This window comes from Anoplopoma fimbria, chromosome 13 (genome assembly GCF_027596085.1).
Source record: "Anoplopoma fimbria isolate UVic2021 breed Golden Eagle Sablefish chromosome 13, Afim_UVic_2022, whole genome shotgun sequence".
In the NCBI taxonomy this organism is placed as follows: domain Eukaryota; kingdom Metazoa; phylum Chordata; class Actinopteri; order Perciformes; family Anoplopomatidae; genus Anoplopoma; species Anoplopoma fimbria.
Window position 1 is genome coordinate 21,349,295 of NC_072461.1, and position 26,603 is coordinate 21,375,897.

A 26,603-nucleotide genomic window follows, 5' to 3' on the forward strand; every position below is an offset into this window, starting at 1 on the left:
TATACCACGCAAGAGGTGTTTTAATGTTGCAAATCACCGGCTTTAGATGGTTCATTTTTGATTTAATACCGTAGCTGATGCATATCAATAGTTTGAGCAGTGGAGCTGCCTTGAGTTGAACAAGCTGTGGTGGAATGTAACTGCATGTACGCAAATGCTGTATTGATGAACCTGGAAGCATTACACTGCTATTATTTTTCTACTAATGGACATTAAACTCTGAAACCAATCTCTACGCACGCTTTACCCAACCTTATGTTTTGTGTTCAAAATGTATGCATATTTTTTTTCTGTTCAGTGTTGACCTATCTGGGCATTTACTGGCAAAATAATAGCCTTTAGCTGATGGGAAGTGGTTCAAACTGTGGTGGTACAGACTTAAATATTGCCGATTTGTTCACTAACGACTTTACAATCTGTAACGAGGAGGAGGTTCTTTTTATGTTGACTACTACTTATTAGGGTGTTTGTATACTTCAATACATTTTTGGCTGATAGTAATTTGTTAAGATTACTAACATTTTTAATTCATGTATATTTTTCAGTGTTATTGCTACTTTTACCTACCTGTGTAAAGTTCCTCCATCTCTTCTTATATCTTTTTTATTATTAATTTAAATGTTTGCCTCAAAATAACTAAAAAAAGACATCAGTTGATGCAGAGAGAAAATACATTCATGTCCCTGTGAGGTGAAACCAGACAGATGTTCAAGCACAACCTTTTTTGTTTCTTTAAAGCGGAAATAAAAAATAACTCTCGTCCACCGTCGGAACTTATCAGTGTGACATCCAGCGGAAGTAAACAACACAAGCGCCTGTATCGTCAGCTGCTCGCACGTGTGGAGCTGGCTGTAAAAAACGATATTGTAGACGTTGCGGAGGTAATTATTCCAACAATGTCCTCAGTTGAGTCTTTGAGAGAGTTTGTCACCGAGCGACTCACTGCCGCTGCTCAAGAAATATTCGGAGTCTTTGAAAAAACTATCTTCCAGTACGAGGAAGAGGTCGACCGTCAGCGCAGACTGCTGGATGTCGTTTGGAAACCTGCAATAAAGCTACACAGGATAGGTGTGTTTAATATGAATGGTTCTTGAATTTTTTTTAAAAATTTGATTCATATATGATCCTGATAGTTAAAATAGAACACGCATTGCATTTGTTTGTTCAGTCAATTTTCTATCATCCCAGTAGTATCCTATTTATTTTGTTTTCTGTCCCTCCAGAGCTCCCAAAGCAACATGTCTGTGAGGAGGAGGAGGTTCTCTCTGACCAGCAGCTCTGTGTTCAGGAGAGGAACTCCAGTCTGGACCAAGAGGACCCAGAGCCTCCACAGGTTAAAGAGGAACAGGAGGAACCCTGCACCAGTCAGGAGGGAGAGCAGCTTGAACTGAAGCAGGAGACTGAGACCTTTGTGTTGACTCCTAGTGATGAGGAAAGTGACCACAGTAAAGATCAGACTCTGAACATGAGTAACGATGAAAATCAGAGTATGGTGGAAGAAACACCTCTAGGCTACACTTCAGTTGAAAGCTCTGTAGTACCGGAACCAAACGAGGACCACCAGCTCCTCTCACACAACTCTCATGCAGATAAAGCCAAGATCAGAAAGGAGGCGAGCATGGATCCTCTGAATCCACTAGTAATGCAGAGCCAAAACCGTTACTCCAGTGCGACACATGTGGGAAAGAATTCAAGTTTAAGTCTAGTTTTTACAGACATCTGAGAACACACACAGGTGAGAAGCCACATTCTTGCAACGTATGTGGGAAACGATTCAGTCAGAAAGCAACATTGAAACCTCATATGAAAATCCACACAGGTGAGAACATGAAGCCACATTCTTGCAAAACATGTGAAAAGACTTTTCCATCTAATAGTCAGTTGCTGGTCCACATGAGAAAACACACAGGTGAGAAGCCATATTCTTGCAATGTATGTGGGAAAGGATTCAGTGTGAAATCATCATTGACCTTTCACATGAAAATCCACACAGAGGAGAACTTCAAGCCACATTCTTGCAAAACATGTGGAAAAGATTTTCGACATAGTGGTAACTTGGTGGTCCACATGAGAACACACACAGGTGAAACCCATATTCTTGCGAAACCTGTGGAAAAGATTTTCACATAGCAGTGTCTTATTGGTTCACACGAGAAGAGCCCACAAGGGGGAAAAACCGTTCATCTGCAAGACCTGCGGGAACAGATACTTAGCTGCGTTTCAATTGGCAAGGCATGTAAGATGGCATACAGACAAGTAGCCTTGTAGTTGGAAGATACATGGGAGCTCACTCAGTTCTTGAGTTAATAATTCCTGCAAATGTTTGACAAATTAGATTTTTCTTTTGGTTTTAGAATTGGTATATACTTCAGTAATATGAGTGGATTGTGAACACAGATGTTTAGCTTGAGAAACACTCTCTGTATTGTTGAGTCAGTTATGTTGTCATCATTACAATGAGACAACTTTTCTTTTTTGTCTACAATGTGTCATTTATTTTATATTTTTATGTTTTTTTGGATTTTATAGGTGGCACAGAAACAAAAATTGTAGATGGAGTGCTACATGGTGCTGTCACAAATCAGCCAAAGCAATAGTAATGAAAAGTGAATGAATTGTAATGATCAGTGCTCAAAGGGAAGTGAGCAATGAAACTGTTTTTTGATCTCATGTCTGTATTCTAACAACAAAGCTTCATGAGGTGATGACCAGTCATTGTGAAGAATTGTTCTTTTACGAGTGTTAAGTTATACCACGCAAGAGGTGTTTTAATGTTGCAAATCACCGGCTTTAGATGGTTCATTTTTGATTTAATACCGTAGCTGATGCATATCAATAGTTTGAGCAGTGGAGCTGCCTCGAGTTGAGCAAGATGTGGTGGAATGTAACTGCATGTACGCAAATGCTGTATTGATGAACCTGGAAGCATTACACTGCTATTATTTTTCTACTAATGGACATTAAACTCTGAAACCAATCTCTACGCACGCTTTACCCAACCTTATGTTTTGTGTTCAAAATGTATGCATATTTTTTTTTTCTGTTCAGTGTTGACCTATCTGGGCATTTACTGGCAAAAATAGCCTTTAGCTGATAGGAAGTGGTTCAAACTGTGGTGGTACAGACTTAAATATTGCCGATTTGTTCACTAACGACTTTACATTCTGTAACGAGGAGGAGGTTCTTTTTATGTTGACTACTACTTATTAGGGTGTTTGTATACTTCAATAAATTTTTGGCTGATAGTAATTTGTTAAGATTACTAACATTTTTAATTCATGTATATTTTTCAGTGTTATTGCTACTTTTACCTACCTGTGTAAAGTTCTTCTATCTCTTCTTATCTTTTTTATTATTAATTTAAATGTTTGCCTCAAAATAACTAAAAAAATCAGTTGATGCAGAGAGAAAATACATTCATGTCCCTGTGAGGTGAAACCAGACAGATGTTCAAGCACAACCTTTTTTGTTTTTTTAAAGCGGAAATAAAAAATAACTCTCGTCCACCGTCGGAACTTATCAGTGTGACATCCAGCGGAAGTAAACAACACAAGCGCCTGTATCGTCAGCTGCTCGCACGTGTGGAGCTGGTGTAAAAAACGATATTGTAGACGTTGCGGAGGTAATTATTCCAACAATGTCCTCAGTTGAGTCTTTGAGAGAGTTTGTCACCGAGCGACTCACTGCCGCTGCTCAAGAAATATTCGGAGTCTTTGAAAAAACTATCTTCCAGTACGAGGAAGAGGTCGACCGTCAGCGCAGACTGCTGGATGTCGTTTGGAAACCTGCAATAAAGCTACACAGGATAGGTGTGTTTAATATGAATGGTTCTTGAAAAAAAAAAATTGATTTGATTCATATATGATCCTGATAGTTAAAATAGAAAACGCATTGCATTTGTTTGTTCAGTCAATTTTCTATCATCCCAGTAGTATCCTATTTATTTTGTTTTCTGTCCCTCCAGAGCTCCCAAAGCAACATGTCTGTGAGGAGGAGGAGGTTCTCTCTGACCAGCAGCTCTGTGTTCAGGAGAGGAACTCCAGTCTGGACCAAGAGGACCCAGAGCCTCCACAGGTTAAAGAGGAACAGGAGGAACCCTGCACCAGTCAGGAGGGAGAGCAGCTTGAACTGAAGCAGGAGACTGAGACCTTTATGTTGACTCCTAGTGATGAGGAAAGTGACCACAGTAAAGATCAGACTCTGAACATGAGTAACGATGAAAATCAGAGTATGGTGGAAGAAACACCTCTAGGCTACACTTCAGTTGAAAGCTCTGTAGTACCGGAACCAAACGAGGACCACCAGCTCCTCTCACACAACTCTCATGCAGATAAAAGCCAAGATCAGAAAGGAGGCGAGCATGGATCCTCTGAATCCACTAGTAATGCAGAGCCAAAACCGTTACTCCAGTGCGACACATGTGGGAAAGAATTCAAGTTTAAGTCTAGTTTTTACAGACATCTGAGAACACACACAGGTGAGAAGCCACATTCTTGCAACGTATGTGGGAAACGATTCAGTCAGAAAGCAACATTGAAACCTCATATGAAAATCCACACAGGTGAGAACATGAAGCCACAAAAATTCTTGCAAAACATGTGAAAAGACTTTTCCATCTAATAGTCAGTTGCTGGTCCACATGAGAAAACACACAGGTGAGAAGCCATATTCTTGCAATGTATGTGGGAAAGGATTCAGTGTGAAATCATCATTGACCTTTCACATGAAAATCCACACAGAGGAGAACTTCAAGCCACATTCTTGCAAAACATGTGGAAAAGATTTTCGACATAGTGGTAACTTGGTGGTCCACATGAGAACACACACAGGTGAAAAGCCATATTCTTGCGAAACCTGTGGAAAAGATTTTCGACATAGCAGTGTCTTATTGGTTCACACGAGAAGAGCCCACAAGGGGGAAAAACCGTTCATCTGCAAGACCTGCGGGAACAGATACTTAGCTGCGTTTCAATTGGCAAGGCATGTAAGATGGCATACAGACAAGTAGCCTTGTAGTTGGAAGATACATGGGAGCTCACTCAGTTCTTGAGTTAATAATTCCTGCAAATGTTTGACCAATTAGATTTTTCTTTTGGTTTTAGAATTGGTATATACTTCAGTAATATGAGTGGATTGTGAACACAGATGTTTAGCTTGAGAAACACTCTGTATTGTTGAGTCAGTTATGTTGTCATCATTACAATGAGACAACTTTTCTTTTTTGTCTACAATGTGTCATTTATTTTATATTTTTATTTTTTGGGGGGATTTTATTGGTGGCACAGAAACAAAAATTGTAGATGGAGTGCTACATGGTGCTGTCACAAATCAGCCAAAGCAATAGTAATGAAAAGTGAATGAATTGTAATGATCAGTGCTCAAAGGGAAGTGAGCAATGAAACTGTTTTTTGATCTCATGTATGTATTCTAACAACAAAGCTTCATGAGGTGATGACCAGTCATTGTGAAGAATTGTTCTTTTACGAGTGTTAAGTTATACCATGCAAGAGGTGTTTTAATGTTGCAAATCACCGGCTTTAGATGGTTCATTTTTGATTTAATACCGTAGCTGATGCATATCAATAGTTTGAGCAGTGGAGCTGCCTCGAGTTGAACAAGCTGTGGTGGAATGTAACTGCATGTACGCAAATGCTGTATTGATGAACCTGGAAGCATTACACTGCTATTATTTTTCTACTAATGGACATTAAACTCTGAAACCAATCTCTACGCACGCTTTACCCAACCTTATGTTTTGTGTTCAAAATGTATGCATATTTCTTTTCTGTTCAGTGTTGACCTATCTGGGCATTTACTGGCAAAATAATAGCCTTTAGCTGATAGGAAGTGGTTCAAACTGTGGTGGTACAGACTTAAATATTGCCGATTTGTTCACTAACGACTTTACATTCTGTAACGAGGAGGAGGTTCTTTTTATGTTGACTACTACTTATTAGGGTGTTTGTATACTTCAATAAATTTTTGGCTGATAGTAATTTGTTAAGATTACTAACATTTTTAATTCATGTATATTTTTCAGTGTTATTGCTACTTTTACCTACCTGTGTAAAGTTCTTCTATCTCTTCTTATCTTTTTATTATTAATTTAAATGTTTGCCTCAAAATAACTAAAAAAAGACATCAGTTGATGCAGAGAGAAAATACATTCATGTCCCTGTGAGGTGAAACCAGACAGATGTTCAAGCACAACCTTTTTTGTTTTTTTAAAGCGGAAATAAAAAATAACTCTCGTCCACCGTCGGAACTTATCAGTGTGACATCCAGCGGAAGTAAACAACACAAGCGCCTGTATCGTCAGCTGCTCGCACGTGTGGAGCTGGCTGTAAAAAACGATATTGTAGACGTTGCGGAGGTAATTATTCCAACAATGTCCTCAGTTGAGTCTTTGAGAGAGTTTGTCACCGAGCGACTCACTGCCGCTGCTCAAGAAATATTCGGAGTCTTTGAAAAAACTATCTTCCAGTACGAGGAAGAGGTCGACCGTCAGCGCAGACTGCTGGATGTCGTTTGGAAACCTGCAATAAAGCTACACAGGATAGGTGTGTTTAATATGAATGGTTCTTGAAAAAAAAAAGAATTGATTTGATTCATATATGATCCTGATAGTTAAAATAGAAAACGCATTGCATTTGTTTGTTCAGTCAATTTTCTATCATCCCAGTAGTATCCTATTTATTTTGTTTTCTGTCCCTCCAGAGCTCCCAAAGCAACATGTCTGTGAGGAGGAGGAGGTTCTCTCTGACCAGCAGCTCTGTGTTCAGGAGAGGAACTCCAGTCTGGACCAAGAGGACCCAGAGCCTCCACAGGTTAAAGAGGAACAGGAGGAACCCTGCACCAGTCAGGAGGGAGAGCAGCTTGAACTGAAGCAGGAGACTGAGACCTTTGTGTTGACTCCTAGTGATGAGGAAAGTGACCACGGTAAAGATCAGACTCTGAACATGAGTAACGATGAAAATCAGAGTGTGGTGGAAGAAACACCTCTAGGCTACACTTCAGTTGAAAGCTCTGTAGTACCGGAACCAAACGAGGACCACCAGCTCCTCTCACACAACTCTCATGCAGATAAAGGCCAAGATCAGAAAGGAGGCGAGCATGGATCCTCTGAATCCACTAGTAATGCAGAGCCAAAACCGTTACTCCAGTGTGACACATGTGGGAAAGAATTCAAGTTTAAGTCTATTTTTTACAGACATCTGAGAACACACACAGGTGAGAAGCCACATTCTTGCAAAACATGTGGAAACAGTTTTCAATGTAATAGTCACTTGGTCGTCCACATGAGAACACACACAGGTGAGAAGCCACATTCTTGCAACGTATGTGGGAAACGATTCATTCAGAAATCAGCATTGAAACTTCATTTGGCGATCCACACAGGTGAGAAGCCACATTCTTGCAAAACATGTGGAAACACTTTTCGATGGAATAGTCAGTTGGTGGTCCACATGAGAACACACACAGGTGAGAACATGAAGCCACATTCTTGCAAAACATGTGGAAACAGTTTTCAATGTAATAGTCACTTGGTCGTCCACATGAGAACACACACAGGTGAGAAGCCACATTCTTGCAACGTATGTGGGAAAGGTTTCATGACGAAATCCGCATTGAAACTTCATATGATGATCCATACAGGTGAGAAGCCACATTCTTGCAACGTATGTGGGAAACGATTCATTCAGAAATCAGCATTGAAACTTCATTTGGCGATCCACACAGGTGAGAAGCCACATTCTTGCAAAACATGTGGAAAACTTTGGTGGTCCACATATGAATAGTCACTTGGTCGTCCACATGAGAACACACACAGGTGAGAAGCCACATCTTGCAACGTATGTGGGAAAGGTTTCACATGATGATCCATACAGGTGAGAAGCCACATTCTTGCAACGTATGTGGGAAACAATTCAGTTACAAATCATCATTAACATTACATATGAAATCCCACACAGGTGAGATCTTGAATCCACATTCTTGCAAAACCTGTGGGAAATGTTTTACCCGTAATAGTGCCTTATTGCGTCACACGAGAAACGTCCACACCGTGGAGAAGCCGTTCATTTGAAAAATATATGGGAGACAATTCAGTTCCTGAGTTGATGGTTCCTAAAAATGTTTGACCAATTATATTTTTCTTTTGGTTTTAGGATTTGTATATTCTCTAGTAATATGAGTGGATTGTGAACGTTGTTGTTAGCGAGAGAAACCCTCTCTCTGTATTGTCATCTTTTCTTTTTTTGTCTACAAAGTATCATTTATTTTAAATTTTTATGTATTTTGTAATCGTATGAACTTGATGAAATTATAGTTGTTTTTGATTTTAAAGGTGGCACACAAACAAATATTCTAGATGGAGTGCTACATGGTGCTGTCACAAATCAACCAAAGCAATAGTAATGAAAAGTGAATAAATTGTAAAGATCAGTGCTCAAAGGGAAGTGAGCAATAAAACTGTCTTTTTTGATCTCATGTATGTATTCTAACAACAAAGCTTCATGAGGTGATGAGGTAAGAATACCAGATTCACACTGAGGTCCAAAGCTTTAAGTATATTCCGTCATCAAAGCTGCAGATGTGTTTCACTCACATCAAGTCGTTGTGAAGAATTGTTCTTTTACGAGTCTTAAGTTATACCACGCAAGAGGTGTTTTAATGTTGCAAATCACCAGCTTTAGATGGTTCATTTTTGATTTAATACCGTAGCTGATGCATATCAATAGTTTGAGCAGTGGAGCTGCCTCGAGTTGAACAAGCTGTGGTGGAATGTAACTGCATGTACGCAAATGCTGTATTGATGAACCTGGAAGCATTACACTGCTATTATTTTTCTACTAATGGCCATTAAACTCTGAAACCACTCTGTACGCACGCTTTACCCAACCTTATATTTTGTGTTCAAAATGTATGCATATTTTTTTTCTGTTCAGTGTTGACCTATCTGGGCATTTACTGGCAAAATAATAGCCTTTAGCTGATAGGAAGTGGTTCAAACTGTGGTGGTACAGACTTAAATATTGCCGATTTGTGCACTAGCAACTTTACATTCTGTAACGAGGAGGAGGTTTACTTCTGTTGACTGCTACTTATTAGGGTGTTGTACACTTCAATTAATCTTTGGCTGATAGTCATTTTTTTAAATCCCAAATGCCAACTGTTTTACATAGGATTGTATCAAAGTATTTTCTGACCCCTGGTGACAGGAGCCAGTATTGCACCTCCACATCCTGAGTCAAAGTAAGTGAGTTGAATATTCTCATTTTGCAGCTTTGATATAGAGGATTTATCCTCTATGGAGCTCTGATCGTCATCTTATGTTGCTGTGAACACTAACATATCAAAGTGCAAATTGCCAGATATCCTTGACAAATGTTGCTAAAAAGCATTCATCCTAATATGACTTACCTTTGTTATCCTTCTGTTATCTTCAGATCAATACAGATAACTTTATAAAGGATCAAAAACCCAGTACATTTGAATTGCATCATTCTGTAATAATAACTGCAGGTTTCCTCATTCCTAGACAGTCTGATGGCTCGGGGTACGACTGTTAACTGCTCCTGTCAGATGAAATAGTTTCGGCACACATAGATGATGTAAATGTCTGAATAATTAGCAAGTCATCATCCCTCATTGATTGTGACTTATTCCTGCTCAAGAAGAAATGTGCTGTGTAAGATACTTGAAATAAAAAACCAACCCCACCATTTTCTTTGTCAAGACCCTATACATGTTCATTTTGTAAAAAAAATAGGTCATTGTCATGAGAACAGATAACTTTTCCAACATAGCCAAAAGTCAAAGAGCTGGTCGTTGATTTTCTAATTTTTTGACAAGATAATGTAATTTACTGTGGAGGATATTTGTGTCTCTTATTTCATTAGTGATCAATTGCATTTGCCTTTTCTTTATGTTCTTGTTGTACAAACTGTTTTTCACACAATGTGGAAAGTATTAGTATCTGCAGGAAATAAAGGGACTCTCAATCTGTAGTGTAAGCAAATTTGAACAGTTGGTGTGCACATGAAAATAAACTACAACAGTGGTTCATCTTTAATAAAGAGCTGTGATTTAAAAAAAAAAAAAAAGGTCAGTCATTTTTAAATATATTAATCCTGTGACAAAGATAGAAGAAACCCTTCATGTTGCTGTTTGGCAATGAGCTTTGCTCATGGGTTCATAAAAGCCCTCACTTTATATCACCCATAGTCTCACCACGGCCGAGCTGATCAGTGCTCATTGGCTGCAGGTCCCTGTCGTTTTTTTTAATTAATATTCCCTTAGCGAGTGCAGTTCCTCTCTCCTTCCTCCTCTTTGTCTATATGACGTCGACCAGTGTGTGAGCAGCGCCCTCGATGGCCTGGCTCAGGACTGACAGGTGGTAGTGCACTTTGTCCCAGTCACTGGATTGTCCTGATGACTCAGCGTTGGCAAAGGCATCAGCCAGACCTGGGAAGGTTGGCTTGCCGGCACTACTTGAGGCCCAGATAACATGCCTGTGTGAATTACAGGGAAATAAAGAGTGATATAACAATTATAGGCAACTGAACAATTGAGATGTGCTAAGTCATAGGGAGGCGGTTAATCACTGTAACATGGCATGAGGAGAGTAGTGGAAGAGGAAGTCACAGAGAGGAAAAAAATAAAGAAACGATTTTTAAAGCACTGTCTCTCATCTGCCTGCACTTCTCAGCTCAACCTCTCACCTTCACACTTTGTCTGTGTTTGGGTCCACTCTTTACTGACATTGTGGTAAAACAAAAGTGACTTGAGGAGTCCTGCAGAAGCATTTTCTATTAACCCTTTTGAGTCAGAAGATCTTACTTAAAACAGTTGCTTTTACCAGGGTAATTAAAAATAGGAAAAACTTTACTGGGCCCTCATTTCTGCTACTGTCCTATACCTTGTGGCCATCAAGTACATTGCACTGTGCAAACTACACATGGTACATATGCTACACAACTACACATACAGCTTCTTTAGATTTTAAAATGCAGCACCAGAAACCAACATGCACTCCCCAGGGCTTTTAAGCTCACACATCATCATCTTACCTGTATGCATATTTATCTGGGAAGGCCAGAGGGTCCAAGAAGGCTCGGTCCAACAGCATGAGCTGGTCGTTGATCCTTCTGACCTTCAGCGGTCTAAGAGGAGAGAGACAGAAAGAGGGTGGGGGGCGGCATTCGTTTCTATTTGGACGGCAAAGGAGGTACAAAATATGTATGTTTGCTTTCTTACGTTTCATTTGCCAGGTCTGAACTGCGAATCACCTCATCCAAATGAGTAGCTGCACTGCGAAAGCTGGCCACTGCGTATTTCAGTGGTTCTGAAACAAGACACAGATCAGCTGTGCAGCCTCTTGGCAAAGACTTCACCCTCTGTTTGTTCTTTTCTTAAGTTCAGCCTGCAGATAGTTTTTGTTTGCACTCTTTTTATTGTCTTCCGTTTTTTCCAGGGACATAGACTGTTTTGGTTCACGTCAGAGACATTGTTAACCTCAGATCCCACAATTAGATGTAATTTAGTAAGTCAAATGATTATTTCAGCGACCTTGGCTCCTTTAGAAACACTGAAGTCCTGTCCTGACATATTGGAACATAAAACCCAGATGAAATGAATTGACCTGCATAGCATTTCTGTTGGTGTGTGTTGTGTGCTGCGATATTCCCCTGCATCACTCAAGCATCTCTAACTGTCCTGTGCTTACCCATGGAGATTTCCCTAGCTTGCAGTTGGTGCTGATATAGGCTGACTGCTGTGTTGAGGTAGTCCTCCAGGCTCTCTGCGTAGTCACTGCAGTTTAATGGCAACACCAGGCTGTCAGCCAGTCGGATCAGGATGTTTCCTGCTGTCCTGGCAATGGCCTGGTGACTGACGAATCCTGAGAGGAGGAAGTGGTAGCATGATAAGTTTCTGCTGTCTTTCCTGTTTTCAAACTTGACAACATAAGATGGAATAACTGAGTAGAAATGGTTTGGCTGAGAAATACAAGGGGTTTTGTTAAATATTCCAGATTTTTGAATGATATAACATTAAATAAAGCATAATCTGCATTATTGAGACAGAAAAAAAAGTTTGCAATAACATGAGTGACATCATTGCTCACCAGGATCAATGAACATTGAAGCGTAGTCAAAGGTGTCGTATGCTGTGTGGTACGCTGGGTATATCCGAGCATTTGTTTTACTCTGTATGAAGAACAATAACCATAACCAGTTGGCAGCGGAGGAAGATTGTGTTTTGGAACCAATGAAGAGTTCAATACATGTCAGCAACACTGACAACAATCTATTACAGTAGATCAAAGGCAGAGAGTCTTGCATACCCTGTCGTATGTGTATGAAATGTCCATGGAAGTGATGCCCAGGTAATGGACAAAGGCAGCGTAGTCACTCCCTGCTCCTGACAAGTATCCCACCCTGTCAAATAAAGACAAGAAACATCTTTGAGTGCATGAGAGACCTGAGATGTCCGTGGGGACACATTCATTATACTTAAATATGATCATGTTCAAGATGCAAATCAACACAAGAGACAGAGAATAAACTACATATTGTATGCTAGGTACATTTGCAATGTAATGATTTGTCAAATGCTTAAAGACAAAAGAATGTGGGGATAATCTAATGAGGTGCTGCCTGTTAAATAATAACAGGCAGGAATATTGTACCCCATGCACTCTGTTGTTGCTGAGAATGCATGCTCCTTTTCAGCTGCAAAATATTAGATCCACACATTTACATCCATGCAGTCAAACAACAGTTTGTTGGCTATCAGGGGCCTAGTTACCTCTGCTTAGGCTTTCTACTGAAGAGCATTTTCACAATCAAGGTGGGTTATCGTTTCTCAATCACTCTTTTAACAGTTAACCAGCTAACCTTGGTGTGTCAAATGTGCAATCGCAAGTCAAAACAAGGTGTGGGAAAATTAGAGAGGTTAAACTGTTCATTACTTGGGAATGTGTCCATGGGCCGGGCTTGTCCTGTTGGCATATCGAATCCAGTTGTCATACACAGATGTGGAGTCCAGTCCAGGTGCATCGACCTAGGGAACAAACACACTTTCATGTGACAGGTTCCTGTTGGTGTGTGGACTGTTGTTATGTTTTTATTTTCAAGTTAAAATGCTGGAACACAAAAGTTTTAAAGAGCTCACCTGTTTTGTGGCTTTAAAGATGACGTTCTGTAGTGATGGCATCCCAGAAGCCCTGAGAGTGGCGTTGGCTGCGCAGTGTAGGATTAATGTATTAATGTATTTAATATTTTGTACCACAAAATAATACATGTCTGTCAACTAGATAGCTTGAAGAACATTCCTACAAACATCTGGGGGCTAAATTATCATCCATCATTCAAATTTTGTTTTTAGGAATTTGTGATCGTTTTTCCAAATTTAATGGCTGCATCTGCCACTAACAAGTCATTAGATATTTAAAGTTTTTTTCTAATAGGTAGGGCAGCAGGAGCTTCTTACCAAAAACAGCTATATCCACATTAATATAAGCAACAGTTCGCTCACTGAGCTTGGTGAAGTATTGCTGGAGAAAAGACAAGAACAAGGTCATATTGGTCACTTTACGTAATTTAACAAGCAATACTCAAAGCAAATGCAGATCATGGAATAATCGTTAATTTAGTGGAATAATGGTAAATTTATTGTAAGTTGTACAAGTAAAGAGTAAAAAACTCAGCAAAATTACATATTTGTTATATAGGATTGTCCATCTTAATTTTGCTAACATTAACCATCATTAGCTACCGGTCATACTAGGCCAAGAAGGGTTGTATCAGCAAAACTCCTGAGTGAATTGAGAAACGCATGAACATATTCCTTGGTGGATTAATTGCAAAATCACCTCTGTGTATTCCGCAGACCCAATAAGGCCAAACTCCTCCGCTCCCCAGCTTCCAAATATAATGGACCTGCGAGGCCTCCATTTGCCTAAAATCAAGAGAGATTCAAATTTGAACCAGCACTATAAACGAAACAATTTGTCTTTCTTTCAGCTATGACTGCCCTCACCCTGCTTCACCATCGTGCCCAGCACTCTGGTCAATTCCAGCATGACCGACGTCCCACTGCTCGGGTCGATGGCACCATGAACCCAACTGTCCCTGTGGTTCCCATAGATCACATACCTGTCTGTGGACACACACACACACACACACACACACACACACACACACACACACACACACACACACACACACACACACACACACACACACACACACACACACACACACACACACACACACACAGAGCAGAGGAATTACAAGCTGCAAATAGATTATATAAAATGGCTGTTTTTGGACTTTGTCACCAGTCTCACCTGGCTCGACACTCCCTCTGATAACTCCCATCACATTGGAGGAGTTTTTCAGTTCTTCATGGTTGAAGATGTCCAGTTTCACTTCACTGGAAAAATTCAGAAGTATCAAGCAACAAAAAATGGAGACAAAGGATTTCCAACTGCAACACTGCTGATTCATCTCTAACAGGAGATTCTAGTTAGAAAAAATGATTTTACTCTCTACTGTGGGAGCTGAAAAAGTCTAGTATGTCATTGAAAATGATAAATTTGTCAACCTTAGCCTTAACAGACATAATATGTGAATTAAAAATGAACAGTTTGATGTTTCTTTTATAATTTAAACAGGTCCATTGCTTTATAATTCTACTAGATCAAGTTTAAATGCAGCTAATGCCTTTATTTGTCTGGCAGTTGACTACCTGTTGTTGAAAGCAGATGTGGGTTTGAACCCCGGACCGCCAAAGTTGTAGGTACAGTTGAATGCTCCATGCCATGCAGCTGGAGCTGCTGTTCCACCTAGCTCACTAAAATGACGAGGAAAAAACAAGTCAGAATGACTTCATAAACAACGATTTTGTAATGTAATAATTCCACAAGCAGATTTTTTCTCATTACAAACCAGATAAGCCTGTAGGCATCCTCAAATCCTATTGGTTGAATTGGAATGGGAGGGATCCCTGTGATGTTCTCGGTTGAAATTCTGTAGGTTTCATCTGCAAAAGAATTTATTATTTTGAAGAATTTATAGAAAAGTGTAATATTAAAATAAAAACGATTTAAATGGCCTGATTTAATCTTTGTATGGATCTTGGAAGATGTTATAAAAGTCCCTCCCTGGATTGTATTGGAGTCGAAGTGCAGCATTAGAAGAATAAACACACAATAAAAAAGGAAAAAATATTGTGTTCCATTTTTACACAAGTCACGGGTTACCTTTGGCAGCCAGGTAGGGTGTGAGCAAGTCTCCATAGCGACTGTTGAAGGAGCCTCTCTCCACTCCAGACGGCGGCATGTACCAGGAGTGAGGATACGTCTCATTGATGTCTGACATGAGACCATCGTTGATGTCCAAAGGGTCTGTGTAGACAAGCACACCAATGACTCCGTAGGGGGCTGCGTTGATGGCCTGCATGAGACACACATGGCATTTGATTAACAGCACAATTTTATTAACATGATTCATTAATTTAAAACTTGTAATGAACTTATTTTAACAGCCATTTCCACCTGGAAGCATTACACTGATATTATTCTTCTACTAATGGCCATTGAACTCCATTGAAAACCTCTCTGTATGTACGCTTCAACCAACCTTATATTTTGTGCTCAAAATGTGTGCATATTCTTTTTTTCTGTTCAGTGTTGACTCATCTGGCCATTTAACTGTCAAATAAATACCCTTTAGCTGATAGGAAGTGGTTCAAACTGTGGTGGTACAGACTAACATGGTGTCGATTGCTGATTGGTGCACTACAAACTTTACAGTCTGTAAGGAGGAGGAGGTTTCCTTGTGTTGACTCCTACTTATTAGGGTGTTTTATACTTCAATTACTCTTTGGCTGATAGTAATTCGTTTACTAGGTTACTAACATTTTGAATTCATGTATACATATGTTTCACAGTGGTATTGCTTCTTTTGACTACCTGTGTAAAGTTCCTCCATCTCTTCTAATATGTTGTTCAAATTTGAAATGACTGTCTTTTTTTAAAGCGGAATGAAAAAATAACGCTCGTCCACCGTCGGAACTTATCAGTGTGACATCCAGCGGAAGTAAACAACACAAGCGCCTGTATCGTCAGCTGCTCGCACGTGTGGAGCTGGCTGTAAAAAACGATATTGTAGACGTTGCGGAGGTAATTATTCCAACAATGTCCTCAGTTGAGTCTTTGAGAGAGTTTGTCACCGAGCGACTCACTGCCGCTGCTCAAGAAATATTCGGAGTCTTTGAAAAAACTATCTTCCAGTACGAGGAAGAGGTCGACCGTCAGCGCAGACTGCTGGATGTCGTTTGGAAACCTGCAATAAAGCTACACAGGATAGGTGTGTTTAATATGAATGGTTCTTGAAAAAAAAAAAAGAATTGATTTGATTCATATATGATCCTGATAGTTAAAATAGAAAACGCATTGCATTTGTTTGTTCAGTCAATTTTCTATCATCCCAGTAGTATCCTATTTATTTTGTTTTCTGTCCCTCCAGAGCTCCCAAAGCAACATGTCTGTGAGGAGGAGGAGGTTCTCTCTGACCAGCAGCTCTGTGTTCAGGAGAGGAACTCCAGTCTGGACCAAGAGGACCCAGAGCCTCCACAGGTTAAAGAGGAACAGGAGGAACCCTGCACCAGTCAGGAGGGAGAGCAGCTTGAACTGAAGCAGGAGACTGAGACCTTTGTGTTGACTCCTAGTTATGAGGAAAGTGACCACGGTAAAGATCAGACTCTGAACATGAGTAACGATGAAAATCAGAGTATGGTGGAAGAAACACCTCTAGGCTACACTTCAGTTGAAAGCTCTGTAGTACCGGAACCAAACGAGGACCACCAGCTCCTCTCACACAACTCTCATGCAGATAAAAGCCAAGATCAGAAAGGAGGCGAGCATGGATCCTCTGAATCCACTAGTAATGCAGAGCCAAAACCGTTACTCCAGTGCGACACATGTGGGAAAGAATTCAAGTTTAAGTCTAGTTTTTACAGACATCTGAGAACACACACAGGTGAGAAGCCACATTCTTGCAACGTATGTGGGAAACGATTCAGTCAGAAAGCAACATTGAAACCTCATATGAAAATCCACACAGGTGAGAACATGAAGCCACATTCTTGCAAAACATGTGAAAAGACTTTTCCATCTAATAGTCAGTTGCTGGTCCACATGAGAAAACACACAGGTGAGAAGCCATATTCTTGCAATGTATGTGGGAAAGGATTCAGTGTGAAATCATCATTGACCTTTCACATGAAAATCCACACAGAGGAGAACTTCAAGCCACATTCTTGCAAAACATGTGGAAAAGATTTTCGACATAGTGGTAACTTGGTGGTCCACATGAGAACACACACAGGTGAAAAGCCATATTCTTGCGAAACCTGTGGAAAAGATTTTCGACATAGCAGTGTCTTATTGGTTCACACGAGAAGAGCCCACAAGGGGGAAAAACCGTTCATCTGCAAGACCTGCGGGAACAGATACTTAGCTGCGTTTCAATTGGCAAGGCATGTAAGATGGCATACAGACAAGTAGCCTTGTAGTTGGAAGATACATGGGAGCTCACTCAGTTCTTGAGTTAATAATTCCTGCAAATGAAACTTCATATGTTTGACAAATTAGATTTTTCTTTTGGTTTTAGAATTGGTATATACTTCAGTAATATGAGTGGATTGTGAACACAGATGTTTAGCTTGAGAAACACTCTGTATTGTTGAGTCAGTTATGTTGTCATCATTACAATGAGACAACTTTTCTTTTTTGTCTACAATGTGTCATTTATTTTATATTTTTATTTTTTTGGGATTTTATTGGTGGCACAGAAACAAAAATTGTAGATGGAGTGCTACATGGTGCTGTCACAAATCAGCCAAAGCAATAGTAATGAAAAGTGAATGAATTGTAATGATCAGTGCTCAAAGGGAAGTGAGCAATGAAACTGTTTTTTGATCTCATGTATGTATTCTAACAACAAAGCTTCATGAGGTGATGACCAGTCATTGTGAAGAATTGTTCTTTTACGAGTGTTAAGTTATACCATGCAAGAGGTGTTTTAATGTTGCAAATCACCAGCTTTAGATGGTTCATTTTTGATTTAATACCGTAGCTGATGCATATCAATAGTTTGAGCAGTGGAGCTGCCTCGAGTTGAGCAAGATGTGGTGGAATGTAACTGCATGTACGCAAATGCTGTATTGATGAACCTGGAAGCATTACACTGCTATTATTTTTCTACTAATGGACATTAAACTCTGAAACCAATCTCTACGCACGCTTTACCCAACCTTATGTTTTGTGTTCAAAATGTATGCATATTTTTTTTCTGTTCAGTGTTGACCTATCTGGGCATTTACTGGCAAAATAATAGCCTTTAGCTGATAGGAAGTGGTTCAAACTGTGGTGGTACAGACTTAAATATTGCCGATTTGTTCACTAACAACTTTACATTCTGTAACGAGGAGGAGGTTCTTTTTATGTTGACTACTACTTATTAGGGTGTTTGTATACTTCAATAAATTTTTGGCTGATAGTAATTTGTTAAGATTACTAACATTTTTAATTCATGTATATTTTTCAGTGTTATTGCTACTTTTACCTACCTGTGTAAAGTTCTTCTATCTCTTCTTATCTTTTTTATTATTAATTTAAATGTTTGCCTCAAAATAACTAAAAAAAGACATCAGTTGATGCAGAGAGAAAATAGATTCATGTCCCTGTGAGATGAAACCAGACAGGTGTTCAAGCACAACCTTTTTTATTAAAGCGGAAAGAAAAAATAACTCTCGTCCACCGTCGGAACTTATCAGTGTGACATCCAGCGGAAGTAAACAACACAAGCGCCTGTATCGTCAGCTGCTCGCACGTGTGGAGCTGGCTGTAAAAAACGATATTGTAGACGTTGCGGAGGTAATTATTCCAACAATGTCCTCAGTTGAGTCTTTGAGAGAGTTTGTCACCGAGCGACTCACTGCCGCTGCTCAAGAAATATTCGGAGTCTTTGAAAAAACTATCTTCCAGTACGAGGAAGAGGTCGACCGTCAGCGCAGACTGCTGGATGTCGTTTGGAAACCTGCAATAAAGCTACACAGGATAGGTGTGTTTAATATGAATGGTTCTTGAAAAAAAAAAAAGAATTGATTTGATTCATATATGATCCTGATAGTTAAAATAGAAAACGCATTGCATTTGTTTGTTCAGTCAATTTTCTATCATCCCAGTAGTATCCTATTTATTTTGTTTTCTGTCCCTCCAGAGCTCCCAAAGCAACATGTCTGTGAGGAGGAGGAGGTTCTCTCTGACCAGCAGCTCTGTGTTCAGGAGAGGAACTCCAGTCTGGACCAAGAGGACCCAGAGCCTCCACAGGTTAAAGAGGAACAGGAGGAACCCTGCACCAGTCAGGAGGGAGAGCAGCTTGAACCGAAGCAGGAGACTGAGACCTTTGTGTTGACTCCTAGTGATGAGGAAAGTGACCACAGTAAAGATCAGACTCTGAACATGAGTAACGATGAAAATCAGAGTGTGGTGGAAGAAACACCTCTAGGCTACACTTCAGTTGAAAGCTCTGTAGTACCGGAACCAAACGAGGACCACCAGCTCCTCTCACACAACTCTCATGCAGATAAAAGCCAAGATCAGAAAGGAGGCGAGCATGGATCCTCTGAATCCACTAGTAATGCAGAGCCAAAACCGTTATTCAAGTGCGACACATGTGCGAAAGAATTCAAGTTTAAGTATGGTTTTTACAGACATCTGAGAACACACACAGGTGAGAAGCCACATTCTTGCAACGTATGTGGGAAACGATTCATTCAGAAATCAGCATTGAAATTTCATATGGCGATCCACACAGGTGAGAAGCCACATTCTTGCAAAACATGTGAAAACACTTTTCGATGGAATAGTCAGTTGGTGGTCCACATGAGAACACACACAGGTGAGAACATGAAGCCACATTCTTGCAAAACATGTGAAAACACTTTTCGATGGAATAGTCACTTGGTCGCCCACATGAGAACACACACAGGTGAGAAGCCACATTCTTGCAACGTATGTGGGAAACGATTCAGTGAAAAATCAAAATTGAAACTTCATATGATGATCCATACTGGTGAGAAGCCACATTCTTGCAACGTATGTGGGAAACTATTCGGTCAGAAATCAACATTGAAAGGTCATATGAAGATTCACACAGGTGAGAAGCCACGTTCTTGCAACGTATGTGGGAAAGGTTTCAGGACGAAATCCGCATTGAAAATTCACATGAGAACACACACAGGTGAGAAGCCACATTCTTGCAACGTATGTGGGAAACGATTCAGTGAGAAATCAAAATTGAAACTTCATATGAAATCCCACACAGGTGAGATCTTGAAGCCACATTCTTGCAAAACCTGTGGGAAATGTTTTACCCGTAATAGTACCTTATTGCGTCACACGAGAAACGTCCACACCGTGGAGAAGCCGTTCATCTGCAAGACCTGCGAGAAGAGATACTTATCGGCGTCTCATTTGGCAAGGCATGTAAGATTGCATACAGACTGGGAGACAATTCAGTTCCTGAGTTGATGGTTCCTAAAAATGTTTGACCAATTAGATTTTTCTTTTGGTTTTAGGATTTGTATATGCTCTAGTAATATGAGTGGATTGTGAACGTTGTTGTTGTTAGCGAGAGAAACCCTCTCTCTGTATTGTGTCAGTTATGTTGACATAACTGTATTCATGTATGTATTCTAACAATAAAGCTTTGTATGGTTATTATGTTATCACCCTGATATTTGTTTTGTGGGCCTCAAACAAGGTTTGTACCTTTGTTAGCAATTCTGTTTGATTTCAAAGACAGAATCTAGAAGATGGTTGGAGGAAAGTGTCCAGTTTGTTTACCCCAGAATAGCGACTATGCTCTTTGCAGACGATGTGATTCTCTTGGCTCCATCAGACTGTAACCTTCACCGTGCACTGGGCCGGATTGCAGCACAGTGCAAAGCTGCTTGTCAGGATAAGAGCGAGCACCTATCTGAGGGTGCTGAGGAAACGGTGGATCCGGGTTGGGAGTGAATCACTGCCACAAGTGAGGGAGTTTAAGCATCTTGGGGGCTTTTTGAAAACAGAGGTAAATGGAGCATGGTGGTCTCGTGGTTTGGTGCCACGTAAGCAGTGATGTGTGCGTCGTGCCATTGACTGTGGTGGTGCCAAAGGAGCTGAGCTGGGAACACCTCAGGGTTCTCCAGAAAGAGCTGGTAAACGTTGCTGGGGAGAGGGACACCTGGAATACTTAGCCTGCTGCCTGCAACCCAAACCCGAAATAAGTGGAGGAAAATGAATGGATGGCTGGATGTATACTTTCTTAAAAGTTAGACAATTTACTTGCATGATTTCATTATACAGATAATTTGAGGTTGTTGCATGTGCTTCTTCATTTGGAGTCATTGTTAGCTTTCAATAAAGAAATTCATTTTGAATCTTTCTGACATAACCAATGCATTTTCTGGATGTTCAGGCCTTTTGTGCAGGACATTAAAGTTTGTTTTTAAAATCAAAAAAATATTTTCCAGTTGATTTTAGCTTTCAGTCACATTGCTTTGATTAAAAATCCAAGTAAGACTAGTTTCGTTAAATTTGATAGACTGTACATTTCTGTCCTCAGCACCTTTAACTATCTAATTAAAAGCTGTCATTTAAATATTAGAGATGTTCACTGTATTGATGGCACTCAAAGCTCACTACCATGTAACTGCCACTTTTGATACAGAAGTGTTGTCTCTCTAGCACAGATTGTCTCTGCCTATCTTTATTAAACACAACCAAATATGAAAAGTATAATAAGTAACTCACTTTATCAGCTCTCCCTGCTCCGCCATATCTTGTGATTGCGATGGTTCCTCTCAGGTCCACTGTCTCGTTCAACAGCTGGTAGTCGCTTGGTTTCCCCTGGTTGGCGTAAACCAGTTTCCCCTAAAACCATCAGAAAAACAACAACAATTGGTCAATAGAAGCAACACAAGTGATGGTGAAGTGTTGTCAGGATTAAGTGATCTTTTCATGACCCAAGTTCAGACCATCACAGCTGAATCAGGATTCTACAGAGGGAAGATAAAATACATACAGATCATTTAAAGAAAGGCTGTATTTACCCAATAAATATAGGCACACAATCTATTTATTCATATTGCCAAAATCTTCTCACAAATGGCTTATCAACGCAGTCTACATCATAAAGTGTAATGTTATCAGTCCTTGATAAGACAAGCAAAAGGTTTTAGCCTTGATCAAGTCATATCAGTTAGGAAATGCAGTTTAGTGGCACTTGTAAAGTCATATCTGACTTTGATATAAAAAAAAAAAGAAGGGAAACAGCTAAACAACAATTATTCCAAGTGTTTTATTTTTCCTATGCTTTTTAATGTTTGTATAGAAATATATAAACTGAACCTTCCCCAAAGCTCCAGATCTACTTTTTTTTGCACCACCACTTAACTGTGATTTATTTAGATTAGGATAAATGTCTCTCATCTGTCTTTTGTCAGAGGGATTGTTATGTGTGAGCCAGGAATGTGACAATCATGTGATTTCTATAGTGTCTGTAAGTTTCTTTCCCGAAATTACGTATGCTTCAGTTAAAGCGGAAGTCCCATAAACATATGTTTTTAGTTTTATCTGACCATCCATTTGTTCATCCACCTTGTCTGTGCAATCAAAGACTGGATATTTCTTCTGTGGCATATATTGCATTATTGAGCTTCTATGTGGTAAACAGATGTAACTTCATGTGCTCACGAGCCTGGCTTAGTACAACAGATTTAGTTTGCAAGACAAAAGTTGGCAACTTATTGTTAAAGTGGTGTAAAAAGTTAATTTACAGAGGGAGCTAGATTTACTTTTCTAACATCAAGTAAGTACTTAGTTATTATATGCAGCTCTGAGGTTAAAATGTCTTTACAACAGGACCCCAGGGCTGCATTAGCACATACTGGGGAGTTTTCTATTCATCCAATTAAATAGATTCATTGTAGGAGATCTGAGTACCAGTATGAAAACAATAAAACCTCAATCTCTTGAATCATTTTGAGTATTTAAAAGTGAAAGTATATATTATATATAAGTATTTTCATGATTTACATGCCTAAATGCCAGGACTTGGTCAGCTCTGTTTGGTGCTTACCAGGGGCAGAATAATAATGACAAAGCAGCTACTTTAGACATGAAATAATTAAAAGATCAGGGATCTTTAAACAGAATTTCAGATTCGGGGTGTAGCTTTTTACCTTTGCATGTCCAGCAGGGGAGTATGCAGCGTATGGCTGAACCACCTCAGGATCATCTTGGTCGGAAGTATAACTTTTCTCTTTTTCTCTCGCAGTGTACAGCACAGTATCAGAGGAGCCCACTGAAATTACAATTTAACAATGTAAGACACCACAAAAAATGTCAACTATCGACCTTTTTCATGTAAGTTACGGTTTTCTTGGAAAGTTGGACCAGGTATGGAATGTAATGTTATATAAAACATATATATATTTTCAGCAGGTATAATCAAAAAACATTATGGCCCTGTTATATTTAGGCCCTGGTATTGTGCATCATGGCTCTCTGGAATGGCTGTGACATAAAAATTTGAATGGTACCATAATCAATTTGATCAGTTACTTGTGTTTACCCTGCTATGATGTTAAAATGGCTGCTGTTTAAAAGACCCAGATGCTCAAATGTTATACTCATAGTTAAGATTCTATTTGTAGCGTTTTGGTATCGCTGGTTTTAAAAGTTTAAAAATACAAAAAACCTTTGAAAGATGTGGAACATTGTAAGTTTTGAAACATTATAAAATAGGTCAGGAGAAGCTTGAAAATGTGCAAGTCCTGACAGTGTGTGTCAAACTGCACTAATTAGCTAATCTCAATCACCTGTGTCTGCTAGCAGTAATCCGTTGTTACCGTGGTGATGGTAACAGGGTCTCTAACTTGGTCTGATAGGTCATTGCATACAGTTTAAGCTGAGCTCACCTCTCAGAAAATAAAAAAATGTAAGTCCTATCGCTTAAATGTTTTTACTTGAGGAGTTATGACCCTCAGATAAACACATTGTGTAATATTTGTGTCTATGGGGCAGTTGCTTGAAGTTCCTGTCACTTTCAGGCTGGTATGGCCAAATATCTAAGTCTGATTGATTCCATAGTAGTGTGTCTGTGACCAGCACAGGATGTCCTACCGTCTCACCAGAAATCATGTATGAAGAGTGTTGATTGTGGGAATTTTAAGATAATTTTAATTTCTCCAATCTGTCATGTAACCCACTCTAAACAGCGAAAGACACACCAAATTTGAAATCAGAAAATGTCTGGAAACAGCATATAAATGTAAACTGTGATAATGCAAAAACTATAATAAATATGAAAAAGCTGACTTATATTTGAAAAGTTCAAAGTCTTGTACCCAATTAAAGTTTAAATAAAGTCTCAGGAAATGAGCTTAATATTTAACTAGTGAAGGCACATCTGAAATGTCCTTTAAAGAGCTTTATGGTTTTGAATTTGAATGACTCACCTACAGTGACCTTGTTGGGTTTCTTGGGGTCAGGGAAAGACAGGTAGACCATGTACTCCTCTCTCCAGGCCTGGTCCAGACCGGTTTCTGGGTCCTGCCATCTCTTCAGCATAAACTGCACCGTCTGCTCGTCTCCAGCTGTGGTGGCCATATGGGGCACTTTGGTCAACTCCCTATGTTGGAGGATGAGGATAAGGAGAGATTTGAGCCGGTAATGTTTGGCATAAGTCCCTGTCTAAAACATAAAAGGACAATGAGAAATTTAAAGTGGTTCCTCTGGGAAACCACAAAGGGATCAAGTGTTGTTTCTCAAGAAACCTTTAGGGATATGGTAAAGTACTGTATCTAGGGAAAGACTTCAGGATGCTAAATGAATCCCATGACCTCAAGAATGTCTGAGTCTTCAGTTGTTTTAGCCTGAATATAAACCTGAAAACCAAATGCAAAAGCTTTTTTCAATATAGTTCAAAATCTTTTCATTATCCACCTCCTTATCTTACACTTTACCTTTTTTTTTTACTTGCTGTTGTTTTAATTTAAAATTGTATCACTTGAACAAATAAAGAAGATAAAAAAGCACAACTGATTGATCAACAGAATCTAAATGTGATCATTCACCAACTCACCGGAGGTTTTCCTGAATCTGAATGTTGTCCACCTCAGACAAGAACTTCTCAATGAGGTTCTCGTCCACGTCCTTCGCCACATCCTTCACCCAGGACGGTGCGGAGCCGTTGCTCTTAGTGATACCATAGTGACCGATCAGGATACCCGCGGTCAGCACAGAAGCACCGCACAGGATTCCAATCAACACTTGCTTTATCATTCTCCTCCCTGGAATAAGGTCTCCTTCTCTTTGAAACTGAATCTTGTGCCAGACACTGAGTTTTTCCTCCAGAAGTCAGGAATGTTGTGGTGTTGCTTATGTAAGAAAAAAATCCTCGCCTCTGACTTCCAAATGATCACTGAGAAGCTGCTCAAGTGACCTCCCATAAGAAAGAGACACGCACATTGTAAAGTTTACTCATTAATGTTTGCAGATGGGATGGACTTTATCCCTTTGTGAATGTGTGTAAATACTCTGTGAGTGTGCAACAAATATTTAGATTATATGTGATGTTCAGTGGTGCCTCATTGTGTTTGAAACTTTAAATCCTAACCAGTTTCAATAAATGAGATTATGATTTGAAAAATGATCGCTAAACTAGTTGCCCTCTACAACTGATTATGTACAGGATGAACAACTTATACACAACAAATAAACTAAGTATCGTTACACAATCAATAAAAACATTAAGTTCAAACAATATCAGATGTGCAATACAATTATGTCAGCACATAAAGACACCTAACAACATTTTCTTGTTTCAACTCTTTCTTGCAAGTATGCAACCTAAGTACACTGTCTTGTCTGTGCCCATAAATAGCGATCCAAGCTCATTGAGTTGCTTGAGTTCTTCATGGATCGTGTGAGTCTAAGGACACAATAGTACATCTGTTGTATTTTTTTATATACCACATAAACAATTTCTTTGTATGGGTGGCATTGGACTTACTCTTTCTAGTTAAAGTTAAACGGTCAAACTCCATGAAAATGGACTTCGTTTTATAGTTTTTTTTTAATGTTACTGCATTATGTAAAATCAGTAATGACAATCATCAGTAATTCCAGTTGACTACATGATTATAGATGTAAAATGTTAAAAGTTTTCTTCTGAAAGTAGAAAATAAAGTGTCCCACATATGAATATATTTTATTGTGATTACGTTTTGGGCTTCGGGTCTTTTTCAAGATCAACAAGATAAGACACAGGCACTGACTTGTTAAATAAGCCACACCCCAGTCACACATCTGATGGTGATAAGAAAATCATGGTCCACCACAAGGGTGAGAAATAACAATCAAGACGCCTGTAGTGAGCTGCAGCTGACCAAACAAACTACTGGTTACATATTTTAAAATGTTAAAATACACAAATATTTAGATTTGTAATAGACATATAGTCAAGATAAAACATGAGCTC

The 26,603-nt window shown here is 39.4% G+C and overlaps 7 protein-coding genes across 7 annotated transcripts; 6 read left to right on the forward strand and 1 right to left on the reverse strand.

The window, feature by feature from the left end:
- Positions 1-770: 770 nt before the first annotated feature.
- On the forward strand, positions 771-1,603 carry LOC129100713 (uncharacterized; the record flags this gene model as incomplete). The annotated part of the gene is made up of 2 exons (XM_054610155.1): positions 771-1,068; positions 1,224-1,603. Coding segments are annotated over exons 1-2 (552 nt in total), but the record flags the coding sequence as incomplete, so codon positions are not given.
- A 2-nt stretch (positions 1,604-1,605) lies between these two features.
- LOC129100714 (gastrula zinc finger protein XlCGF49.1-like) lies at positions 1,606-2,992 on the forward strand (the record flags this gene model as incomplete). Its single annotated transcript, XM_054610156.1, is given in 3 exon segments — positions 1,606-2,086; positions 2,089-2,115; positions 2,118-2,992. Coding segments are annotated over 3 exon segments (651 nt in total), but the record flags the coding sequence as incomplete, so codon positions are not given.
- A 607-nt stretch (positions 2,993-3,599) lies between these two features.
- Positions 3,600-5,979, forward strand: LOC129101734 (zinc finger protein OZF-like). Its single transcript, XM_054611645.1, is given in 3 exon segments — positions 3,600-3,809; positions 3,965-4,581; positions 4,583-5,979. Coding segments are annotated over 3 exon segments (1,215 nt in total). The 5' UTR covers positions 3,600-3,637; the 3' UTR covers positions 5,009-5,979.
- Positions 5,980-6,189: 210 nt separating this feature from the next.
- Positions 6,190-7,799, forward strand: LOC129101732 (zinc finger protein with KRAB and SCAN domains 8-like). The gene is made up of 2 exons (XM_054611643.1): positions 6,190-6,560; positions 6,718-7,799. Exons 1-2 carry the CDS (start codon positions 6,197-6,199, stop codon positions 7,797-7,799), a joined length of 1,446 nt encoding a protein of 481 aa, XP_054467618.1. The 5' UTR covers positions 6,190-6,196.
- A 1,769-nt stretch (positions 7,800-9,568) lies between these two features.
- Positions 9,569-25,576, reverse strand: naaladl1 (N-acetylated alpha-linked acidic dipeptidase like 1). The gene is made up of 19 exons (XM_054611641.1): positions 25,206-25,576; positions 24,580-24,752; positions 23,302-23,423; positions 21,872-21,991; positions 15,269-15,461; positions 14,955-15,048; positions 14,755-14,859; positions 14,354-14,439; positions 14,044-14,163; positions 13,877-13,962; positions 13,495-13,558; positions 13,177-13,244; positions 12,974-13,065; positions 12,347-12,440; positions 12,128-12,209; positions 11,729-11,902; positions 11,260-11,347; positions 11,073-11,165; positions 9,569-10,514 (listed from the first exon to the last, which is right to left on the reverse strand). The coding sequence occupies exons 1-19, from the start codon at positions 25,403-25,405 to the stop codon at positions 10,337-10,339; spliced, it is 2,232 nt and encodes a 743-aa protein (XP_054467616.1). The 5' UTR covers positions 25,406-25,576; the 3' UTR covers positions 9,569-10,336.
- LOC129101736 (zinc finger protein OZF-like) lies at positions 16,055-17,626 on the forward strand. Its single transcript, XM_054611646.1, has 2 exons — positions 16,055-16,376; positions 16,536-17,626. The coding sequence occupies exons 1-2, from the start codon at positions 16,205-16,207 to the stop codon at positions 17,573-17,575; spliced, it is 1,212 nt and encodes a 403-aa protein (XP_054467621.1). The 5' UTR covers positions 16,055-16,204; the 3' UTR covers positions 17,576-17,626.
- LOC129101180 (zinc finger protein OZF-like) lies at positions 18,864-20,605 on the forward strand. Its single transcript, XM_054610857.1, has 2 exons — positions 18,864-19,133; positions 19,293-20,605. The coding sequence occupies exons 1-2, from the start codon at positions 18,962-18,964 to the stop codon at positions 20,603-20,605; spliced, it is 1,485 nt and encodes a 494-aa protein (XP_054466832.1). The 5' UTR covers positions 18,864-18,961.
- Positions 25,577-26,603: the final 1,027 nt, after the last annotated feature.

Excerpts from the sequence above, each read along its gene's own strand:
- LOC129101736 (XM_054611646.1), top strand. The coding sequence starts at position 16,205 with ATGTCCTCAGTTGAGTCTTTGAGAGAGTTTGTCACCGAGCGACTCACT. Across the intron at positions 16,377-16,535 it reads AATAAAGCTACACAGGATAG|AGCTCCCAAAGCAACATGTC; the intron begins GTGTGTTTAATA and ends CTGTCCCTCCAG.
- LOC129101732 (XM_054611643.1), top strand. The coding sequence starts at position 6,197 with ATGTTCAAGCACAACCTTTTTTGTTTTTTTAAAGCGGAAATAAAAAAT. Across the intron at positions 6,561-6,717 it reads AATAAAGCTACACAGGATAG|AGCTCCCAAAGCAACATGTC; the intron begins GTGTGTTTAATA and ends CTGTCCCTCCAG.
- LOC129101180 (XM_054610857.1), top strand. The coding sequence starts at position 18,962 with ATGTCCTCAGTTGAGTCTTTGAGAGAGTTTGTCACCGAGCGACTCACT. Across the intron at positions 19,134-19,292 it reads AATAAAGCTACACAGGATAG|AGCTCCCAAAGCAACATGTC; the intron begins GTGTGTTTAATA and ends CTGTCCCTCCAG.
- naaladl1 (XM_054611641.1), bottom strand. The coding sequence starts at position 25,405 with ATGATAAAGCAAGTGTTGATTGGAATCCTGTGCGGTGCTTCTGTGCTG. Across the intron at positions 24,753-25,205 it reads CAGATTCAGGAAAACCTCCG|GGAGTTGACCAAAGTGCCCC; the intron begins GTGAGTTGGTGA and ends CCTCCAACATAG. Across the intron at positions 15,462-21,871 it reads GAGCAGGGAGAGCTGATAAA|GCCATCAACGCAGCCCCCTA; the intron begins GTGAGTTACTTA and ends TGTCTCATGCAG.